Below are 21,166 nucleotides of genomic sequence, written 5' to 3'. Positions count from 1 at the left end.
CCAGACGAAACTTTTAACAAAAATATTCAACTTAAATGGAATATCAGGTTGATTCTTGTAGAGAAGAAAACAGAAACCAGCCACAATTGATAATGCCATTTATTTACACATATAATGCCGTTGTTGGTTTCGAACCCATATGTTTCTTCAGACGGCTGTTCGAGTCTATATAAAAATTATTCAACTTTCCATGAGTTTGTGGGCTTGTGGTGAAAGATTCTTGGGATGATGGTGAGTTATAGTAAGATATGATGTTAGAAATGACCAATTTAAACTAACTATCCCTAAAAACGATCGAACGCTACTTAAATTGTCTTTGAGGTTGGAGCTGTATTTTACTTACGTTGAAATTCCGAGTTGTTTTGTTGCAATGTTGTTTACTAGTGTTAATGATGACTAGTGTTCATCAAAATATCGGTTTCAGACCAAATGGCGTTAAATGGAATTTCTTGGAAGAGGTTGACTTAGCTGTCAAATGGTTCAAATGGCTCTGAGCACTATGGGACTCAACTGCTGAGGTCATTAGTCCCCTAGAACTTAGAACTACTTAAACCTAACTAACCTAAGGACATCACAAACATCCATGCCCGAGGCAGGATTCGAACCTGCGACCGTAGCGGTTCCAGACTGCAGCGCCTTTAACCGCATGGCCACTTCGGCACTTAGCTGTCGAGCGACCCTATCGGGTACATATAAAGACCCTGATTTCGACGAACACTGGGACCATTACGGCCCCATCACCCTACAACCCAGAGATCAAGGCACGCACAGAGGGAATAATTTTCTATTCGCTTAGTGGGATAGGATGGAGAATGGATGATATTGTTAAGATTTGTTCTTTGGTCTGTACAAAAGCTTGTGGGCTATACAAGGTGTTACAAAAAGGTACGGCCAAACCTTCAGGAAACATTCCTCACACACAAAGAAAGAAAATATGTTATGTGGACATGTGTCCGAAAACGCTTACTTTCCATGTTAGAGCTCGTTTTATTACTTCTTTTCAAATCACATTAATCACGGAATGGAAACACACAGCAACAGAACGTACCAGCGTGACTTCAAACACTTTGTTACCGGAAATGTTCAAAATTTCCTCCGCTAGCGAGGATACATGCATCCACCCTCCGTCGCATGGAATCGCTGATGCGCTGATGCAGCCCTGGAGAATGGCGTATTGTATCACAGCCGTCCTCAATACGAGCACGAAGAGTCGCTACATTTGGTACCGGGGTTGCGTAGACAAGAGCTTTCAAATGCGCCCATAAATGAAAGTCAAGAGGGTTGAGGGCAGGAGAGCGTGGAGCCCTTGGAATTGGACCGCCTCTACCAATCCATCGGTCACCGAATCTGTTACTGAGAAGCGTAGGAACACTTCGACTGAAATGTGCAGGAGCTCCATCGTGCATGAACAACATGTTGCGTAGTACTTGTAAAGGCACATGTTCTAGCCGCACAGGTAGAGTATCCCGTATGAAATCATGATAACGTGCTCCATCGAGCGTAAGTGGAAGAACATGAGGCCCAATCAAGACATCCCCGACAATGCCCGCCCAAACGTTCACAGAAAATCTGTGTTGATGCTTGCGGATTCTCGTCAGTCCACACATGTTGATTGTGAAAATTTACAATTTGATCACGTTGGAATGAAGCCTCATACGTAAAGAGAACATTTGCACTGAAATGAGGATTGACACATTGTTGAATGACCATTCGCAGAAGTGCACCCGTGGAGGCCAATCAGCTGCTGACAGTGCCTGCACACGCTGTACATGGTACGGAAACAACTGGTTCTCCCGTAGCACTCTCCATACAGTGACGTGGTCAACGTTACCTTGTACAGCAGCAACTTCTCTGACGCTGACATTAGTGGTATCGTCAACAGCACGAAGAATTGCCTCGTCCATTGCAGGTGTCCTCGTCGTTCTAGGTCTTGCCCAGTCGCGAGTCATAGTCTGGAATGTTCCGTGCTCCCTAAGACGCCGGTCAATTGCTTCGAACGTCTTCCTGTCGGGACACCGTCGTTCTGGAAATCTGTCTCGATACAAACGTACCGCGGCACGGCTATTGCCACGTCCTAATCCATACATCAAATGGGCATCTGCCAACTCCGCATTTGTAAACATTGCACTGACTGCAAAACCACGTTCGTAATGAACACTAACCTATTGATGCTACGTACTGATGTGCTTGCTGTAGAGCAATGAGTTACATGTCAACACAAGCACCGAAGTCAATATTACCTTCCTTGAATTGGGCCAACTGGCGGTGAATCGAGGAAGTACAGTACATACTGACGAAACTAAAATGAGCTCTAACATGGAAATTAAGCGTTTCCGGACACATGTCCACATAACATATTTTCTTTATTTGTGTGTGAGGAATGTTTCCTGAAAGTTTGACCGTATCTTTTTGTAACACCCTGTATATGTAGATACAAAAATCAGGCAAGCCTATCACCCACTAGCTATCGATCTGTGGCAAAGATATTCTATGTCCATCTTTGTAGCTGGAATTCCGCCGTGCCTCGGCGTCGCACTGAGAAGAAGCGTCAACAACTTGCGCCGGCGAGCCGCTGATTGGTTGGTAAGGAAGGCCGCGTATTTATACCCGACAAATCAGCGGCTGACGTGGGGTGCGCCATATTGCGTGGCGCGGCGCGGGGCTCGTAAACAGAGCGGCACATCAAAGCGCGCCGCACGGTAAACCTTACCGGGCTGGCCACGCCCCCGCATTAAACACCGCCTCACGGCGCGTTTACGGCGCCGCTCTGCCATGCAGATCCGCCGCCGGCGCTGGTTAACCCGAGTTTGACTTCTGCGTGCGCCGCTGAAGAGGCCTGCGGACTACCCTACTGGGTTAACAGCTGACAACTGACGGGCGATTCGCGGAAGTTAGCTAATGTTTCGGTAGTGTGGTCAACTGCGACAACTAACGGTTGATTCGCGTAAGTTCGTTAATGTCATGGTAGTCGTAGTCACTATTTCTGGCATTCCGCTACAGTAACACATATGAAACTGTAACGTATCATGTTTGGGCGGAGCCCATCGAGCAATCCTACTTGCTACTGGGAACACCTCCACCGGTATTTCGACTTCCGAGGATGAGGGCTACTTTCCGACCTAGAGATAAAGCACCAGTCTTCCCTAAAATTAGGATGAATGGGAGGTGGTCTTACACGGTCCCGCTATTTTCAAAGGCGTGTGATTTCCATAGGGAGGCCTGTGTTTCCCGATGCCCCTTCGGAAGCAAAAGTCTGAAAATATCGGCGGAAAGCAATACCTTACAGCGAGTACCATGAGCGTTATCAGGAAACAACCACTTGAAGTACTTATTTTCTGCACTTTAAGCTAGTTAGCTGATAGGTCAGCATGTTAAAAGAATTTCGTGCTGCGGTTTTTAATACACGGTATCAGGAGTCAGGTAGTGGCCCTCGTGCGGTGCACGTGGCTAATTTAGTAGCCTATGGTCAACGAAGTGGTTCTCATCGTGCGGAATGTTTCGAAATAATTTGCGAGTCCGTTCCTGTGCGTGGCTGCAGGACTTCGTCGTCAGCCTTTCTTAGTGGGTCTTAGTCGTTAGTCTGCTTACTGTTATAATGGTAAAACCTTGTGGAATGGTATAAACTTGTACGAAGACATAAGCCGGCTGGTGTGGCCGAGCGGTTCTAGGCGCTTCAGTCTGGAACCGCGCGACCGCTACGTCACAGGTTCGAATCCTGCCTCGGGCTTGGATGTGTGTGATGTCCTTAGGTTAGTTAGGTTTAAGTAGTTCTAAGTTGTAGGGGACTGATGATCTCAGATGTAAAGTCCCATAGTGCTCAGAGTCATTTGAACCATTTGTACGGAGACATACAGCTTTAAATGTGACATGACAGCCTTTTATCATTATAACAGCAAGATGTCTACATTTTTTTTTCAAGGATTTTGGCTTGCAATCTTCGCTGCAAAAGTCAAAGTCCGCCGATCGGGGACGATCACGTGGCTGATACTGATTTCGACAAATAAAATAGACAGTACAGCTACTTTTGAAAGAAGCTAAATGCGTTTCTTAAATACTTTCGAGCTGTGGAATAATGCTCATATAAATTTTTTTTGTAAAGTATCTCACTAAGTAAAATACTGAAACAAGTGGAGAGGAATCATTCACTACCACATGACACACAGCCTTGAAGAGGTATATAGATGTATAGGATGTAGACGTTAACAGCTATATTCGGTAACGCTGCTGGACGTGGACGCAGTGTGTATAAACATTTTGTTGGTCACGTCGTAGTTAAAGTATGTTTGGACCGCTACTACTGGCTGCCTTCATCATACTGATAATGCGTGAATGCAGCTCAGTATCAGCGCATTTCTGCTTATACTGGGGTGTCTCCGCGTCGTTATCACATAGTACGGAAACGCCTGAAAGGTAGATTATCTTCCACAAATACTAGAGTTTCGCTGTAATTTCGAGCGCAATACGCAAATGCTGTTATCTGTGGAAGAATGGTTTTTCCTTTTTTTTTCCCTACTTGCATCACAACCACACATACGCAAATAAAATAAATAATTCCAAGTCGACTGTGTAATCCTCTTCTATTTTCCTAGTATGCGAGACATATTTTCCGATATCACCCCCTTTTTTACGCACACTATCGGGACGGTAGATCGTCTACGTTGTTATTGTATTCTTCACGACAGTCTACGTTCGTGGGCTATTCATAGGCTATAGAACACGCAAGATTTGTAGGATGATCCGTGTACGAAGTTGCTTAACACTTAAGTAGGTCGTCCGTTAAGATTACAAGCGCTGTTGATCGCTGCGTGGTAAACACTCTAATGTTCCAGCACTGTGCTTCAAAATGAGTGTGAAGCCCGAAAAATCTCGCAATTTGGCTTGTATTACACTATAAAAGACGAAATATTTTATAAATATATATTTACATTTATTTCATAAACTATATCTTATAACATTTTATAAATTTTACAAAATTTGGTGTGTGGCCATATCTTTCATAAAATATTTGACAGTACGAGTATAATAGGGGCCATGGTCAGGTTAGCCTGTGCTACAATGGGGAACTAGTGCACGGAAATTTACAGAGCTTCAAAGTTTAGGTATAAATGGAAATGCCCCCGTGTGACTAGGGCCTCCCGTCGGGTAGACCGTTCGCCTGGTACAAGTCTTTCTAGTTAACGCCACTTTGGCTACTTGCGTGTCGATGGGACAACACAACATCCAGTCCCTGAGCGCAGAAAATCTCCCACCCAGCCGAGAATACAACCCGGACCATAGGCATGACATTCCGTCGCGCTGACCACTCAACCTCCAGGGGCGGACTCAAATTTAAGGTGGAAGTCAAGGAAACTCTGCAAACTGAGTTTTCTGTCCACTTGCGTCGTTAATTCTCTGGTAATCCACTGAGGACAATGGGACAGCAATACGCGGTTGGTTTCAGTCATCATTATTAGAAGTCATGCGTCGTTAATGGTTTGATGACCTAATTAGCATAATTTAAATAATAATTACTGACACCACGCCAGTACTACCTACAAACGACCCTAACCGCTAGTGTTTCCAGTACAGCGTTAAAAAATACGAAGTGAGTTGTATGATACATGTGTCGTAGACTTTTTAAAATATCGCTTATCGTCTATCGTTTCTAAGGGTCTACCGTCATTTATATCTCAAAATAAGTACCATTTCTATAATTAGTCGTTATTATTATTATTATTATTATTATTGTCAGAGTAAGTAGATGAGTGTTCAGGGCGTGAGGCTCATGTATCGGAACTCAGGAAGTCGAATCCACCTGAGGACAATGATTATTTTCTCTTTTAAACTTACACATCCACTGCACTATACACCTACGTGGTACAAGGACACAAATTCTAAATTAATCTTAAGCGACCTCTGTTTTTCTCACTGTTATCTTGCACTCATGTCAGAATTGCCATTGGTAGGGTACACAAGGAAATTAAACAATTCGGGAATGCGACGTGCTGGCAGCGTAGAAACGTAATGTAATGTGAATGAGAATGTCTGTATTTTCGTACTGTCATACAGTGGTTGAGGATCAGCCACAATTGTTGTTGTTGTATGTTGACATACAATAGTCCTGTCTGTTAGTTAATTTGCCATTTTTTTGCTATTCTTCCATATGTTCGGAGAGCTAGTAGGAACGGGCTATCATAAAGGAGGCTGGCAAATATACTACACCGCTACTGCGTCGAAAAATCGGGAGTATGCACTGGCCATAGAGGAACATTATAAGAAACTGTACAGGCGATGTGGAAGTGTAAGTACTCCGTAACACATCCCTGGATGTGTAACCCGGTTCTCTTATTCTTGTAAGTTCCAAAATGTAGATCACTGGTAAATGTGGACTGGCGTCGATCTATCTAACGTGACGAAAGCACACCCGGAAACGTCTTACTGAAGATGACAGAAGCTGCGACAGTCTATCTTCACACTATAATTTACGTGTGTAGTCCGATGGATTTATTTGAAGTTTTCCCATTAACAAGAAAGAACTTAACTTGGTACAGATCAGTTTATTGTTTCTCCAAATATTCGTCTTTAAAACTACTCTCGCATACAAACAATTTCTGGTAACATATTATCCCTCTGCTGTTGGTATCGGAATAACTAGGTCTCTTAATAATTTAACAACTACATGAGATTATGAAAAGATCCGTCCACAAATTTTTCGTTTGACGCAAAGGTACATTTGAGTCGTTAAGTTAACACGAGCAATGAGACATTAATTCGATGTTTTTATCCGAGACGTAATCAATTGTGTTGCAACCTGTGCGGCAGCTGTAATTGTTACAATGAAGTGAATGGTGCGACATTTTCGACTTTTTTCTCTTTTCATCGATGACTTGTATTTAGTGATCTTCAGTACTCTAAAACAATGATCGCGACTTATCCATTGTCATCAAAGATTCACGGAGCATTTTGTCTTAAGCGCTTCTCGGCGAACTATTTTTTTTCGGTCCATCCACTAATATCCAAAACATAAGACAGTTGGTTAGCTGCCGACTCTCAGAAACATATATAGTCGATCTGTCTGCTGTTACGATGTTGTGTACGGATTAGAGATTTTCTCAGTCGAATATTTTGACCATTTCCTTACACAAATTGACCCGAGTCTGTATTTGAGCCCCAGCCAAATTGTGCAGAACCCATCGAGAAGAGATATATTTCTAAGGCTAAATGTTCATTTACAACGGAATTTAGAGCAGTTTTTGATACCTTTAAGGGTACCATTGTTTCGAGTATCGCGCCTGTACTCTACAGTCATGTTGGGCGTGGTATCGATGGCCTCTGGGGACGACTATCGATTTTCGTCGACCTTCACGAAAGTTATCGTTGACAAACTATGTGGACAGGAAATCTGGAAACCATTTATAAACATCGATGAAACCATCTCTGGTTTTCAGCCGAGTCGTGACGTTGTGTTATCGCAACGTTTCGACGAGTTTCCTACTTGTTATCTTCATTTGAACGTTACGACAACACGACACGACGACTCGACTGATTATCCTAGAAGGTTTTGTCAATGAAATTCACCGAGAAAGCCTGAATTCTGTTTGTAGACAGTCTGTTCTGAAAGTACTTGATGACTAAAAGTTGAAAGACGTGATTCGGCGCACTTTTTTGCGTTAAAATCTCACGTGAAATCTCCCTTTTTTTTATATATAATTCTGCTCCGGTTACTCGCCAAATTGTAGAGAAGCATTTTTTAACAGTAGGCCTAACAAATGCCTTCTGAAACAACGGTACTGTTACATCCCAATAGCGTCCTCTAGTATTCATATTTAAAAACTTAAAAGGTGAATACCGCGTCACACTGTAGAAAAATTATTGCTCGGTTAAACTGACATTTCGGACACGGTTACATGTTTCTTTCTGAGCCTTCTAGTGTATTTTTGTTGTTTAGGGACCACGATATTCCCCTTCTGAACTCGACATTACGTCACAATTACAAAACCGTTGCTTTTATGGGCACCTGTGGTGGATGAGGTGGAAAAATATATTGTGACTGATAACTTGTGGTGGAGGGAGTGGGTTTTTGCTGATGTGTATTGATCCTTACAATAAATTTTCGCTCTCATTCCGCCAAGAATAAAGTTTCACATTCTTTCCGTCACAGGAGATCTGTAAAAAGACCGGTTTTAAAGTTGTGACATAATGCCTTGCGCAGTAAAAAGTCATGTCGCACGAACTCCCAACAGCAGACCCAGAAGAAAGCCACTGCACTAGGGATGGCTGTTATTACTGAAACAAACGGTTTTCGGATATATCGGTTTTTCCTATGCCAGTTTAACCTGTTAAAACCGTTAAAAATAACCGGTTTCTGAAATAAAAATTTTTATGTTTTTTCCTAAAAACGTAGATATCGAACGAAGACTTAACAATTTTGACTCTCTCAGTTTCGAGATTTATACAACCAAAATGTTAAATTAAGCAGGCAAATAGCAGAAAGTTAGTCCGTCCAACGTTCGCAGCTTTATCGAAAATGGATAGCTGGTTGAATACCATAAAAATTACAAGTATTCACCTATTGATTGTAATTTTTTGGAACTCTGTTCAAAAATCGTGTTGTAATCAGGGATCATGCAACTATTTGGGTATTACGAATAGTCAGTGGTAAAGATTGGAAATTTAGTTTCAAGAACTCTGTTTTTCGAGTTAATTTGCCACTTGCAATGGCTACAAGCAGATAAAGGCATATTATGTAGACACAGGCTTCACATCAGCTCATTTCTGTTTTCATTGTATATTACGAATGAATTATTGTTAACTTTTTAATCTTTTACAGTTACTGTAATATCCTTCCTCTATTTCATAGAAATTGCAGAAAATTCTTTAATATCTTAAAGGAAATGAATCGTTGTACTTCATTGGCACGTCACTTCATAAAATCATATCCACACTGGATTTGGCGCAAATCTGCAATACAGCGGATGTCCGGCGGTGACAGCGAGAAACAACCGTATAGACCTGGTGGAGACAAGTCTGGCACACTGCACGTACCTTAAGCGACGACACGTGGCAATATTATTGCCTCAGCAATGCTGTACCAGTTCTTGTGTCATGTGTTTCTTGCGCGTTTCTGTTGCAATGTTAATAAAATAGCACTGATCACTTTTCCCAATTTCTATAACAACGCAATATTTCTAACCAACGCAAATTTCACTTGTAAAAACTACTTCTTTTTGCCGGCCGTTGTGGCCGAGCGGTTCTAGGCGCTTCATTCCAGAACATCGGGACTGCTACGGTCGCAGGTTCGAATCCTGCCTCGGGCATGGACGTGTGTGATGTCCTCATGTTAGGTAGGTTTAAGTAGTTGTAAGTTCTAGGGGACTGATGACCTCAGATGTTAAGTCCCATAGTGCTCAGATCCATTTGAACCATTTTTTGAACTACTTCATTTTAAAAACGGTCTATTTAAAAACGAAAAGCTGCACCACTACTATTATCGCTACTGGTTGTTACATCTTTTTACTCGGTTATTAGTAACAAATAAAATACATCTATTATAACCCAGACAAAAAAATACCGAAAAACATCGGTTATTCAGAATTAAGATAACGGTTTCGGTTTTGACCAGTCGGTTTTTTTCTTCCCTGCGCTGCAAGTTGGTTAAACTTGTTATTTTACAACTCGACTCGGCGCATCTCACCCAGAAAACTTTTATGACCACAGCAGCTGGCCCCGGGAACCTGAGCAATTATATTAAAAGGAAACCCTCGTATGTCATTAATACGGCTACGGTAGCACACCAGAGATCAAACAAAATACGTCGTATACCAGTGAGGCAATGAAACAATCGTATCGGGATTATCGTCGCAATTTGATGATGTGCTTAATCACTTGTAGCCTAAGGCAGCGTCTACACAAAAGTCTGCTTCCGCATCCCCATGACGCACCTAACAGATCGCAACAAGCTGGCACCCGAGTCGGCAGTTAATATCCCCGTAATGTCACAGCTACCCTCCGGGAGCGGCATAGGAAGGGAAAAAAATGCCGTAGGCGCAGTCCTCTCCGGAACATTTACATGTTTCCGTTTTCGGAGGGGTTTGTCCTTTTCGGCACGGGGGTTGATGAAAGTGATCTAAGGGGCTGCGAAGTTTATTTAGACAAGAGTAAAATTCCACAAACACACGCACCCCCGCGGGCGCTTTTGAGCCGTGCCGACCATCTCGTAGTGGGAGAAAGGCGGCGCCGGAATGTTTGCCCCTCACAACTATCCAGACCAAGGAGCCGAGCTGAGGTTGTTGTACATACAATCTGCTGCTGCTGGCGCGCCAGATTCGCTCGCAAAATTTTCGATGGCGCCTCCACCGCCGCACACGCCCGGCAGCTAAATTAATAACGGGATTGCTGCGTTAAGAGCATTTGCAGTATTTATGGGGCACGCGCCTTGAAGCTTTAATGAAACCGCAGCGAGAAGAAACGAGCCGGCTATCGTTTCGGGAGAGGCGCCGTCGTCCCATCGGCCGTAACGCCCTAAACTGAGCGATGGTCTTACTAGTCTCACATGCGCGTGACTCCTGTACGGTCGGGACGGTTTTAATATGTTTTCTGCTACTGTAAATAATTCACCTTTACTGTACCGGGTCAAAGATGATTGGGCGCACTGCAGGAGCAGTGAATAACATCTTTGACTCTATGTTTAGTTTTATCTGTGGTTCACTTGATAGTCACTCAGTTGCGCTGCATTGCGGCATTCTGATTTGTGGCGTAGTAGCCGAGCGGTTGAGGTTTTCAGAGAGTGAGATTGTTATTTGTCAATCTGGGAGAAACTATCAGGAGACGAAAACTTGTTGACAAAAATGTTTCTTTCTTTGTATTAATGGAGAAGATCTTTAGAGGAATTTCTAGTGGTATCCCATGCTTGTGCATGCATGAGATGTTTGTTTATCATAATTATCAAATGAGGAAATATTTGTGCCTTACATAATAAATAATTTTTATAATTAGTGGTAATTTCATCTCTTTGTTTTCATTATGTCACAAATTACGCAATCGACTGAAATGTTTGTAAATTTTGTAACGAGAGAGTTTTATAATCGTTATAGTCTTCTTACGTTGTACCAAGGGCGATTAAAGGGGCGGGGGCGAAGGGCGGAGGGGGCCATTGACCCCTCTGAGAGTTGAATCTAAATTAAAGTAAAATTGTTAATTTTGTAATCTGTGCCAGAGTTAAGCAAGCTAATTTAGAGTCTTGGTCAGTGGATTTAGTCATTTAATTCAGTGTTTCCCACGCCACCTTACTTCGTGTGCCCGATAGAATGTGCTATAACTGTACCACTGATTACTCTCTCCCTCCTGCTCGAATGGTGGGCGCCAAATATTGGCAGGGCTTCCCGATCTTCCACAGCGGCACGCTAAACTAGCAAAATTATAACTCTCTACAAATTAAGAACTTCGGTTTTAAGAGAATTTTATTCTAATTTCAGTTTATTTTCTTTTAATTTGCTTATTAACTCTGTGTTAACAAAAGGCTATTGAGCATGTTGATGTGTGTTAACAATTATATAAAAGAAGTTACTCAGAGAAAGGTTGTAAATGCTACACTTTTCAAGAAATTTAAAAGTTTTTTGTCTAAAATAAAACACAAAATTTTGCAATTCTTTTATCACTTTAGAACAGTAGTTCTTGAGTTCTTTTCTTAACGCTCAAGGAGCGGACCCCTAGGTCTTATTTCGCTTCTAAGCAACCGCCTCCACCCGCAAAACTTCATTAATTCACCACTGTGTTGTACAGTCCTTTTTGTCAACAATCAGAGTTAAATGTTTCAAATAAGATTTTATTCCAAGCAAAGCCCATCTCCATCATTCTTAGTAAATCTTTCATTATTTTGTGGTGTGTACATTGCACCTTACGCCACACACACAGCAACAGATTGTGTCTGACAAGCAAAAAATAAAAACTTAGAGTCGATTATTTTCCTTTCGTTGCTGCGTCTGCTGATTTTATTTCCTTTCGAGAACAGTACACCAGTGACAAAATAGCATGCTGAGGAAGAGGTAAGTCATTTTTATTTCTGCGGAGATCTCACCTTGCATTCTCATGAGCAAACAGTACATAGTCAGAATTATCAGGTTTGCAAAGCAAGCAGAATAACTTTCAGTGAACCTTCTTGATAATTTGATAAAGTTATTTTTTTCTGAGTAAAGCAGTAATTTATTTTTGTGTGTATTCCGAGTCAAACTTTCCACTTCATGTGACACAACTTTCATAATGTGCTTCGGTACAGTTTCAGTTACATAGTTTTCATTGTGCCCACAGTTACTTTTGGGAGTTCGATTCATTTTGATTATTTCAAATCCGGCTTGTCATTAAGTTTGAAGTTTCGTTCTCACGACACTGTTCGTATGCGCAACACAGGGCCATCTAAAGAACACGTTACGCGAGGAGAAAGTTTTCTAAAACAAAATATTCAGTATCACATGCAGAGATAATTTTTTATAGAAAGCTTACATGTTGTCATAAACAAAACAGGGGAACAAATTTTTGAAGCTTTTGCACATGTGTAACTGGTCCTCAACATCATCTGGATGTTGTTATATCAACCAACTAAAATATGTTGATTTATTATGTTCATAACAGTATACCCGTTAAATAATACGTGACTCACGAGGATTATTTGGAGACAGATGGTGATGACAATGCTGATGATGATGAGTATGGTAATGTGTTCTGACAAATAGGTGGATTAATCACAGCGTGTTAAATATTTTTCGATCTTTCTGGTTTTCCGCCATACTTTTTAAAAATTTGTATGGTCCTCTTCTTAATCAGTATTCCTCTTGAGGCATCCTTTGTTATACAGTCTCTTCTCATCTAGTGTCCTAACCGATTTCTTTTCTTAATCTAATCCTTTCGAGTACTTATCTTTCAACCTAGGAGAACTGTGGAAAGGAACTTGGAAAGGTACTGAAATTTAGGAAGGTGTCATATGTGATATTTGTTGGCATTATTGCGTATACACATGCACTACATGTTTGTAATACGTTCATATTTTATTCATAGCAACTTATAAGCAACAATAGATTTTGTTTTTGTAAGAAGCTTTTGGCGCATGACATTAAAGGTGGTAACGCGTTCGATTCCACAACTGAGCCCTTGTATGATACGTTACGCACTGCTCACAAAAATGTGCTGTGCTCTATGTAGCAGTGGTACATACAGTTATTCCGTTTCAAAGTGAAAGGCGTACGTTGTTATATTAGCGTACGTAAGTTGCGTGCTTGCATAATCGTTCAATACACTTATTCAGTTGTGTATGAACACCTATGAGCACCCGTCTTGATGATGCATATTATATGTAACAGTCTCTTTTGTAGTATAGCGCTATGTAATGATATATTAAAGTCATTTTAGATATTGCACTTTCAGCTACGATATGATGCATGTATGTTAAATGTACAAATAAGGTTTTGGCTTTGAATGCGGCCTTCATGCCATGAATGATGATTGACGCTTAGCGTGGTGCTGTTTAATGTTTATGCATTGCGTAACTGAAGGTTTGGTGCCAAAGGTTACACAAATAATGTAATTTAAAGAAGGTATAACTGTTTTATGTCTATCAACTTATTTTATTTTTATAGGTAGTTTGCGGATAACCAAAAAAAAGTCTACTCGTATTTTAGATTATAGGATTGACTACCTGTACGGAATGTAGTGACTTTTGGTACTGTACTTTGTATTAAGAATATACAGGAAGGTGCGCTATGTCGTTACCTCTTGGCTTCGTAAGTTTCATTTGGATGCACTGTTATTTTGTAAAACAATATTGTTAACATAACCGATATTTTTCCACTTTCTAAAAATGTTATCAATAAATGGCGGTGAGTCCTGTAGCACTATAGCAAACTAATAGGCAGCCATATGCGCATGATCATATTTATGAGGGCGACGTCTACCATCGTGTCCTGTTGACCTACTGATAGTTATATCTGCCAGTCTAGTTGTGTCGTTTATGTGTAATAATAGACACATAGGCTATCTTATCAAGAGAGTACTTGCTGCTCACGGTTTGAATTTCTGCAAAAAAAAAAAAAAAAAAAAAAAGGAAAACTATTCGTGCCTTTTGGCACCATATTGTATGAACAGTTACGGTTAATAACGTCTAAAAGCATATAAGTACTTATAATATGGACACGCATACTGCAGGTGAACATCGTTGTACAGCGTGTACTTTGTAATATTCCGACAGCAAATAAAATTCTATGAATATTTCGTCCCTAAAGGACGGCGTCATGAGAGCTGCAACTGTTGATAAATAAAAATAAAACAGTTTTCTGCGTCAGTCACTTATTTATTTGGCCAAGACGCGTTTCCATGATTCGGTTGGAGAACTATTAGAATGTGAACAACATCACAATTTATTTATTATAGTAAGTATATTAAATGCATATGTAAGAAAAAGATTACATTATACATAAACAAAGTAGGTAGAACTTATTGAGAAATGAATGGAGATTGTTAGAAAACTTGCTGTGCATTGAGGATAATATGAATGATTCAAGTGCTTTGTAAAAGCTTTTGAAACAATTGAGCTTATTTCGTTATTGTCGTTCAGTAGACTTTCCCCGAGTTCCTTTCTGTGGATATAGATTTCTAGTTCTTCATTCAGAGGCATTTTGTGTCCTTTTCTCAGTGCGTGTACTACCGTAACGTTGATTTGTACTTCGTCAAATGGATGTCCTGTATCTTTTATATGAAAGGCTATTGCTGACTTACGTGGATTGTCGGAAGTCATTGATGTGAATGAAATGGGAAACATAAAATAAGTAGCTGCAGCTAAAGCCACACAAACAGGAAATTAAGCTAAAAAATTTTAAAAAATAGTGTGAACAAAATAACCACCGAGAAGCAAGAAAATACACCAACGACATGCATACCCTTCGTCGGTAAAATCTCTCAAAAATTTGCCAAAATCTTCAAACGACATAAAATAAGATCCTAACAAACAATAACATTTGCCACAGATATCGTATAACTTAAAAAGGAGAACACGAGAAGGTTTCGTATTATGGCATACATAAAATCATATGTAGCAAATGCCCAGCTCAGTACACAGGTCAAACAGCCCGTAACATTGGCATTAGAATCAAAGAAAACGTAAACGCCTCCCGATAAAAATACCACGCAAATCTGCAACAGCCTCCAATACAAAAGATACGGAACATCCATTTGACGATGTAAAAAGTAATCTTAAGGTTCAACAAAAACCGAACGAAGGATTCAAGATGTCTCCGTATGAACAACTAGAAATCGATATCCACAGAAAGAAATTTTCGAAAAATGTAGTCAACGACAATATTGAAACAGCCTAAACCAACTGTTTCAAAAAAGCATTCTCATAACTACAAATTTCAGTGCACAGCGATTTATCCAACAACCCCCAGTGTCTGTATATGATCTGTTGTATTCATTTTAATACATATGCATTTAACATAATAATTGAATGGTGGACATGCCCATATTCTGCTGCAGTCCTCTCACATTTTCAAAATAAAAAGACTTGTTCATTTATACAAATATTTAATAAATTAATTGAATTGTGATTTAGAGTAACGAATAGCCGAGATAGAGCTATTGCACGTTTCAAATGTCTTTGTACCTCATGTAAACAAGCATAAGTGACAGTATAAACATAATGTACAACGGAGAGGACGTACAACAAATAGTATTACGCAGACTTTTACCTCTCTACTGCCCTTGTAAGTACAATTTACTCTCAGAAATTCGCGTATTTTAACTTTGAAAATGAGTTTCGTAAAGAAACATGTTTTTATCATCAGCAAAAGACGCAGCATAACCTACATTGCCATTGGTCTGCTGCTGCGGAAACGTTTCTGTGTTCTTCAGTAACATCAGCAACGTAGCTAAGCAGTTCTCTACTCGAAGATGATTATGTGAACCATCGAAACGCGGACTGGCAAAAAAAAAAAAAAGACTGACTCATGAAACTGTCCTTTTTGTGTATACAATATTGTACGGTATATTGTTAGCTGCCTTTTTAGTTTCACTTAGCACTGCAGTGTCATCATTAAATCTTACAAACTCTATTTTCCTTCCTCCGTTTTTCTTTTATTTGGAGTGTTAACTGAATCACCGAAACAGATAGTAAACGTGCCACGTGAAAGATAACAGCTGCCAGTTATAATTCTTTTTAATTTGTTCTATCATCTCATCTTCTGTTTTTAATCGTTGTGTAACTCATCAACTGCTTATCAGTCTACTTTTTCAGTTAATTCCGATTAGACAGAGTAACTATTGCTAAAGGAATTAACACAAATTATTGATAAACACCAGTGTTATTCTACAATATACGATCAAAATATAATGCTTCTTATGGTTAAATCATACGAGTAACATCAGTGATGGGTAATATACTAACCTGATTTAAAACACTCGTTCACAAGTGCACGAGTGGCGACTCAATTTTTCACACAGATAGATGATCAGGCACGTAGAACTTAATGCAAAGTTAAAAGTATCAAAATGACCCTGACATCAATCGTAATGTTCTACCGATGTTACTACAAGATGTTTGACTGCATGACAGATTGGCGATATACTTCAAACATGATGGATGTCCGGCACATAGCTCGCGTGCGGTTGAAGCGGTATTGAATAGCATATTTCATGACAAGTGGATTGGCCGTCGAAGCACCATACCAAGGCCCGCATGTTCACCGGATCTGACGTCCCCGGATTTCTTTCTGTGGGCAAAGTTGAAGGATATTTGCTATCGTGATCCACGGACAACGCCTGACAACATGCGCCAGCGCATTGTCAATGCATGTGAGAACACTACGGAAGGTGAACTACTCGCTGTTGAGAGGAATGTCGTTACACGTAATACCAAAGGCATTGAGATTGACGGACATAATTTTGAGCATTTATTGCTTTAATGTGGTATTTACAGGTAATCAAGCTGTAACAGCAAGCTGTTTCAGAAGGGATAAGTTCACAAAGGTACATGTATCACATTGGAACAACCGAAATAAAATGTTCAAACGTACCTACGTTCTGCATTTTAACCTAAAAAAGTACCTGTTACCAACTGTTTGTCTAAAATTGTAAGCCATATGTTTGTTACTATTACAGCGCCATCTGTCACAAAGTGAAAAAAGTGGTCCAACTAAAACATTCATATTTCTTTACGTACTACACGAATATGTAATAAGAATGGGGGTTCCTATTAAAAAAAAACGCAATTGATATCCGTTTGACCTATGGCAGCGCCATCTAGCGGGCCAACCATAGCGCCGTCTGGTTTCCCACTTCAAGCTAGACAAGTTTCGCCCTTTGTAGTTTTTTTCGTTTGACGTTTATTTCGTGAGATATTTGGCCCGGTCACGATCAATGGACCACCCTATATATATATATACGAAGGCCGTTCAGAAAGTAACCTCCGGTTGATTTAAAAAAATACACCAAGTTAAATAAAAATATTTTAATATATACATCTTACAACTACGTCTTTGCACTATTTTTCTACATAGTCTCCATAGCGATTGAGGCACTTATCGTATCTCTTCACAAGCTTTGAAATTCCTTCTGCATAAAAATCACCCGCTTGTGCCTGGAGCCAGCCTGTGACCGCATCTTTGAGCCCTTCGTCGTCATCAAACCGCTGTGACCCGAGCCTTTTCTTCAAATACATGAAGAGGTGATAATCACTTGGCGCCAGGTCTGGGCTGTAAGGTGGATGGTTGATAACGTCCCACTTGAAGGACTCAAGAAGGGCCGTTGTTCTGCGAGCAGAGTGAGGACGGGCGTTATCGTGCAAAAAAACGATACCGGAAGTCAGCATACCACGGCGTTTGTTCTGTATAGCCCGTCGTAACTTTTTTATTGTTTCACAGTACACGTCTTGATTAATGGTCGTACCACGTTCCATGAATTCAACCAACAACACCCCTTTGGCATCCCAAAACACCGTTGCCATCAGTTTTCTGGCAGAAAAATCTTGCGAGGCTTCTCTTGGTTTGGTAGGCGAATTTGAATGTGCCCACATCTTTGATTGTTCTTTTGTCTCAGGGTTCACGTACTTAATCCAGGTTTCGTCACCGGTCACGATTCTGTTTAACAATGGTTCTCCTTCGTCCTCATAACGTGACAGAAAGTCTAATGCAGAGGCCATTCTTTGAGTTTTGTGGTGGTCGGTAAGAATTTTGGGCACCCATCGTGCACAGAACTTACGGTAACCCAATCTTGCTGTCACTATCTCGTACAAGAGAGTCTTAGAAATCTGTGGAAAACCAGTAGACAACTCCGACATTGAGAAACGTCGATTTTCACGAACTTTTGCATCAACTGTCTGAACGAGTTCGTTAGTCACCAATGATGGTCTACCACTCCTCTCTTCATCATGAACGATTTCTCGTCCACTTTTAAATAAACGTACTCATTCACGGACAACTCCTTCACTCATAACTCTTGGTCCGTACACGGCACAAAGCTCACGATGAATAGCTGCTGCAGAATATCCTTTGGCTGTAAAAAACCTTATGACAGCACGCACTTCACATTTGGCGGGGTTTTCTATTGCAGCACACATTTCATACTGCCACAAAAACTAAACTAGCGCAGGTACGACGTTCACTCGACCACGGCTTGATGCCGACTGACCTGTTGAGTGCGTGAACGCACAGATGGCGTCGCTACTCCCCCCACAACCCGCACTGTGACCAATCGGAGGTTACTTTCTGAACCGCCCTCATATATATATATATATATATATATATATATATATATATATATATATATATATATATGTGTGTGTGTGTGTGTGTGTGTGTGTGTGTGTGTGTGTGTGTGTGTGCGTGTAAGTGGGTAGTTGGGTGCATTGTGTATGTAGTGTGTTGTGAAGTGATATGAATTAACAGAGTACTTGGATTTTTTAAAATTTGGTATTTCAAATATCAATGCCGATATTTGCTTCCATGGAAAACCTAGACCTGGATGAAAGTCCTACAGAAGAAAGGATACGTGAGGGAATGAGATATAGAGGAGCTGAAAAAAAAATAAATTTAGTAGTTTTCTGGTATATATTGAGGACTATTCGAAAACATGTTTAGAATAATTAACTGAGCAAAAAGTGCGAGTTCATTATATTACCACTGTACCACCTCACTCTGTCCCAACGCGTTCTCTTCTGAAACACCAGGGAAATTACGAGCAAGAGCGCCTATCGACTCTTAGAAAAAGTTTCCGGTGCATTAATTCACAGGCCCTTCAACTAGCGGTTTTTTAAGTATGTTTTCATATTTACTCACAAAATCCTTGAAATCACTTGGCGCGATGGCTGACGGGAACTGTCTGGAACGACCCAAACCGAAGTTACTAGACCGCCACTGACATCGTTAGCTGCCAACCTAGCTTGGCATCATTAGCTGATAATTCTGAATTCGGCATGTCGGCTGCTTAGGTGCACCAAAGCAGACATGGCACCCGGAGTGACAGAGACACGGAACAACGCACAGCGCAGCAAAGACAGTAGACAGTGGTGTCAACAATGCCAGTGTAAAAATTGTATGTTGGGCAAAGTTTGGTAGAGCTCCCGGGCAAGTGATTTTGTTCCAGTGTCGTAGAGTGCACCTAAAAAGTTTGAAGTTTTTATCGAAGTGATTATTTCGACACCATGTCTTTTATTTATCATTCTGAAATACCCTTTGATGATCAGAAATGAATATGTTATGTCTTTTCGAAGTTTGTGTCTTTTGGAAACTGAGGTGGCGACCATTCGCAGAAAACCACTCGATAACATTTTCATTGCCGGCCGAAGTGGCCGTGCGGTTAAAGGCGCTGCAGTCTGGAACCGCGAGACCGCTGCGGTCGCAGGTTCGAATCCTACCTCGGGCATGGATGTCTGTGATGTCCTTAGGTTAGTTAGGTTTAACTAGTTCTAAGTTCTAGGGGACTAATGACCTCAGCAGTTGAGTCCCATAGTGCTCAGAGCCGTTTTTAACATTTTCACTGTTATGAAAAGGATAGTTGCTGCTCACCACATAGCGGAGGTGCTGAGTCGCAGATATGCTAAGTCGCAGATAAGTACAACAAAAAGACTGTCAGAAAGTGAACTGCCGGCCAACAAGGTCTTCGTCGGAAACACACTACACACAAATGAACACGGTCTCTGCCTGCTGTCGCCATGTGAGTGTGAGTTGCGTTTACGTTGAGTGTGTGTGTATGTTGTCCATTTGCGACGAAGGTCTTGTTGGCCGAAAGTTCACTTTCTGACACGACTCAGCATCTTCACTATATGATGAGTAGCAACAATTCTTTTCATAATACTGTTACATTCCATCCTTGATTTTCCATTGTTCAATAAAGTTTTCGAGAACATTATTTACCAATTTTTCTTTTGCCGTGGGTCTGTTTGGGTTGACCTCAGTACTAGTGTCATCTGCAGAAAGCACTGACTTTGGAGCACGCGACTAATATTGTTAAATATTAACAGTGTTAATATTGTTACGACTGACCAACATAAATATTGCTACTGTTGGAATATATAAAAAATGAGAGTTTCAGAAACTGAGTCTGCGTGATAAAGAGTTCGTAGAGCCGTTGCAGCGCCGCAATGCGGCCTAGCACGGTGAGACTTACTTGTCTTGGAGCGGGGCTCCCGCGGTCCGTCCACCGTCACCTTGATGGCCTTGTTGTACGTCGCCATCTGCGGTGGCGACGAGCTCACCGTGATGGTCAGCGTGAAGCTCTTCCCTGCAACAGCACAACCGCCAACCGTCAGCCGGGGGAACATCCACTGCCTGTCTCGAGAGAGGAACGCAGCGATTACAACAGCAAATAATTCTGAAACCATGCGCGCTGCGGAGAGAAACTCTGTAAAAGACTTCATAAGTAGACAATATGGGCTACTCCGCAGAAACTTTTGAGATAATAAGTAAGCATATCGTACAAAAGGTTTGTCATCTACAGGAGACACCACGCTAACGCTCTGTAACAGTTCCTATAGCGTTGATAATGGCTTTATTTCGGGGAAGAAGAGAGACTAAAAGTTTATTTAGTTTTTTCATATCCACCCAAAGCCACCTATTATTATTATATCTCGCAGGGCCACCAAATTGCGGGGCGATGACTGTTTCGTTTCGCGCGCTGTTACAAATGGCGTCACACGTTGTATATAGGATTA

The 21,166-nt window shown here is 41.0% G+C and overlaps 1 protein-coding gene across 1 annotated transcript in view; it reads right to left on the bottom strand.

The window, feature by feature from the left end:
* LOC124775208 (runt-related transcription factor 1-like) overlaps window positions 1-20,836 on the bottom strand; it is a 148,682-nt gene extending 127,846 nt beyond the window's left edge. The window contains exon 1 of the mRNA XM_047250046.1: window positions 20,623-20,836. Within this exon, the coding sequence (XP_047106002.1) occupies window positions 20,623-20,836 (214 nt within the window). The remainder of the gene's footprint in view (window positions 1-20,622) is intronic.
* Window positions 20,837-21,166: the final 330 nt, after the last annotated feature.

This window comes from Schistocerca piceifrons, chromosome 2 (genome assembly GCF_021461385.2).
Source record: "Schistocerca piceifrons isolate TAMUIC-IGC-003096 chromosome 2, iqSchPice1.1, whole genome shotgun sequence".
Classification (NCBI taxonomy): domain Eukaryota; kingdom Metazoa; phylum Arthropoda; class Insecta; order Orthoptera; family Acrididae; genus Schistocerca; species Schistocerca piceifrons.
Note: the sequence above shows the minus strand (reverse complement) of the source record. Positions and strands in the feature narration are given on the sequence as shown.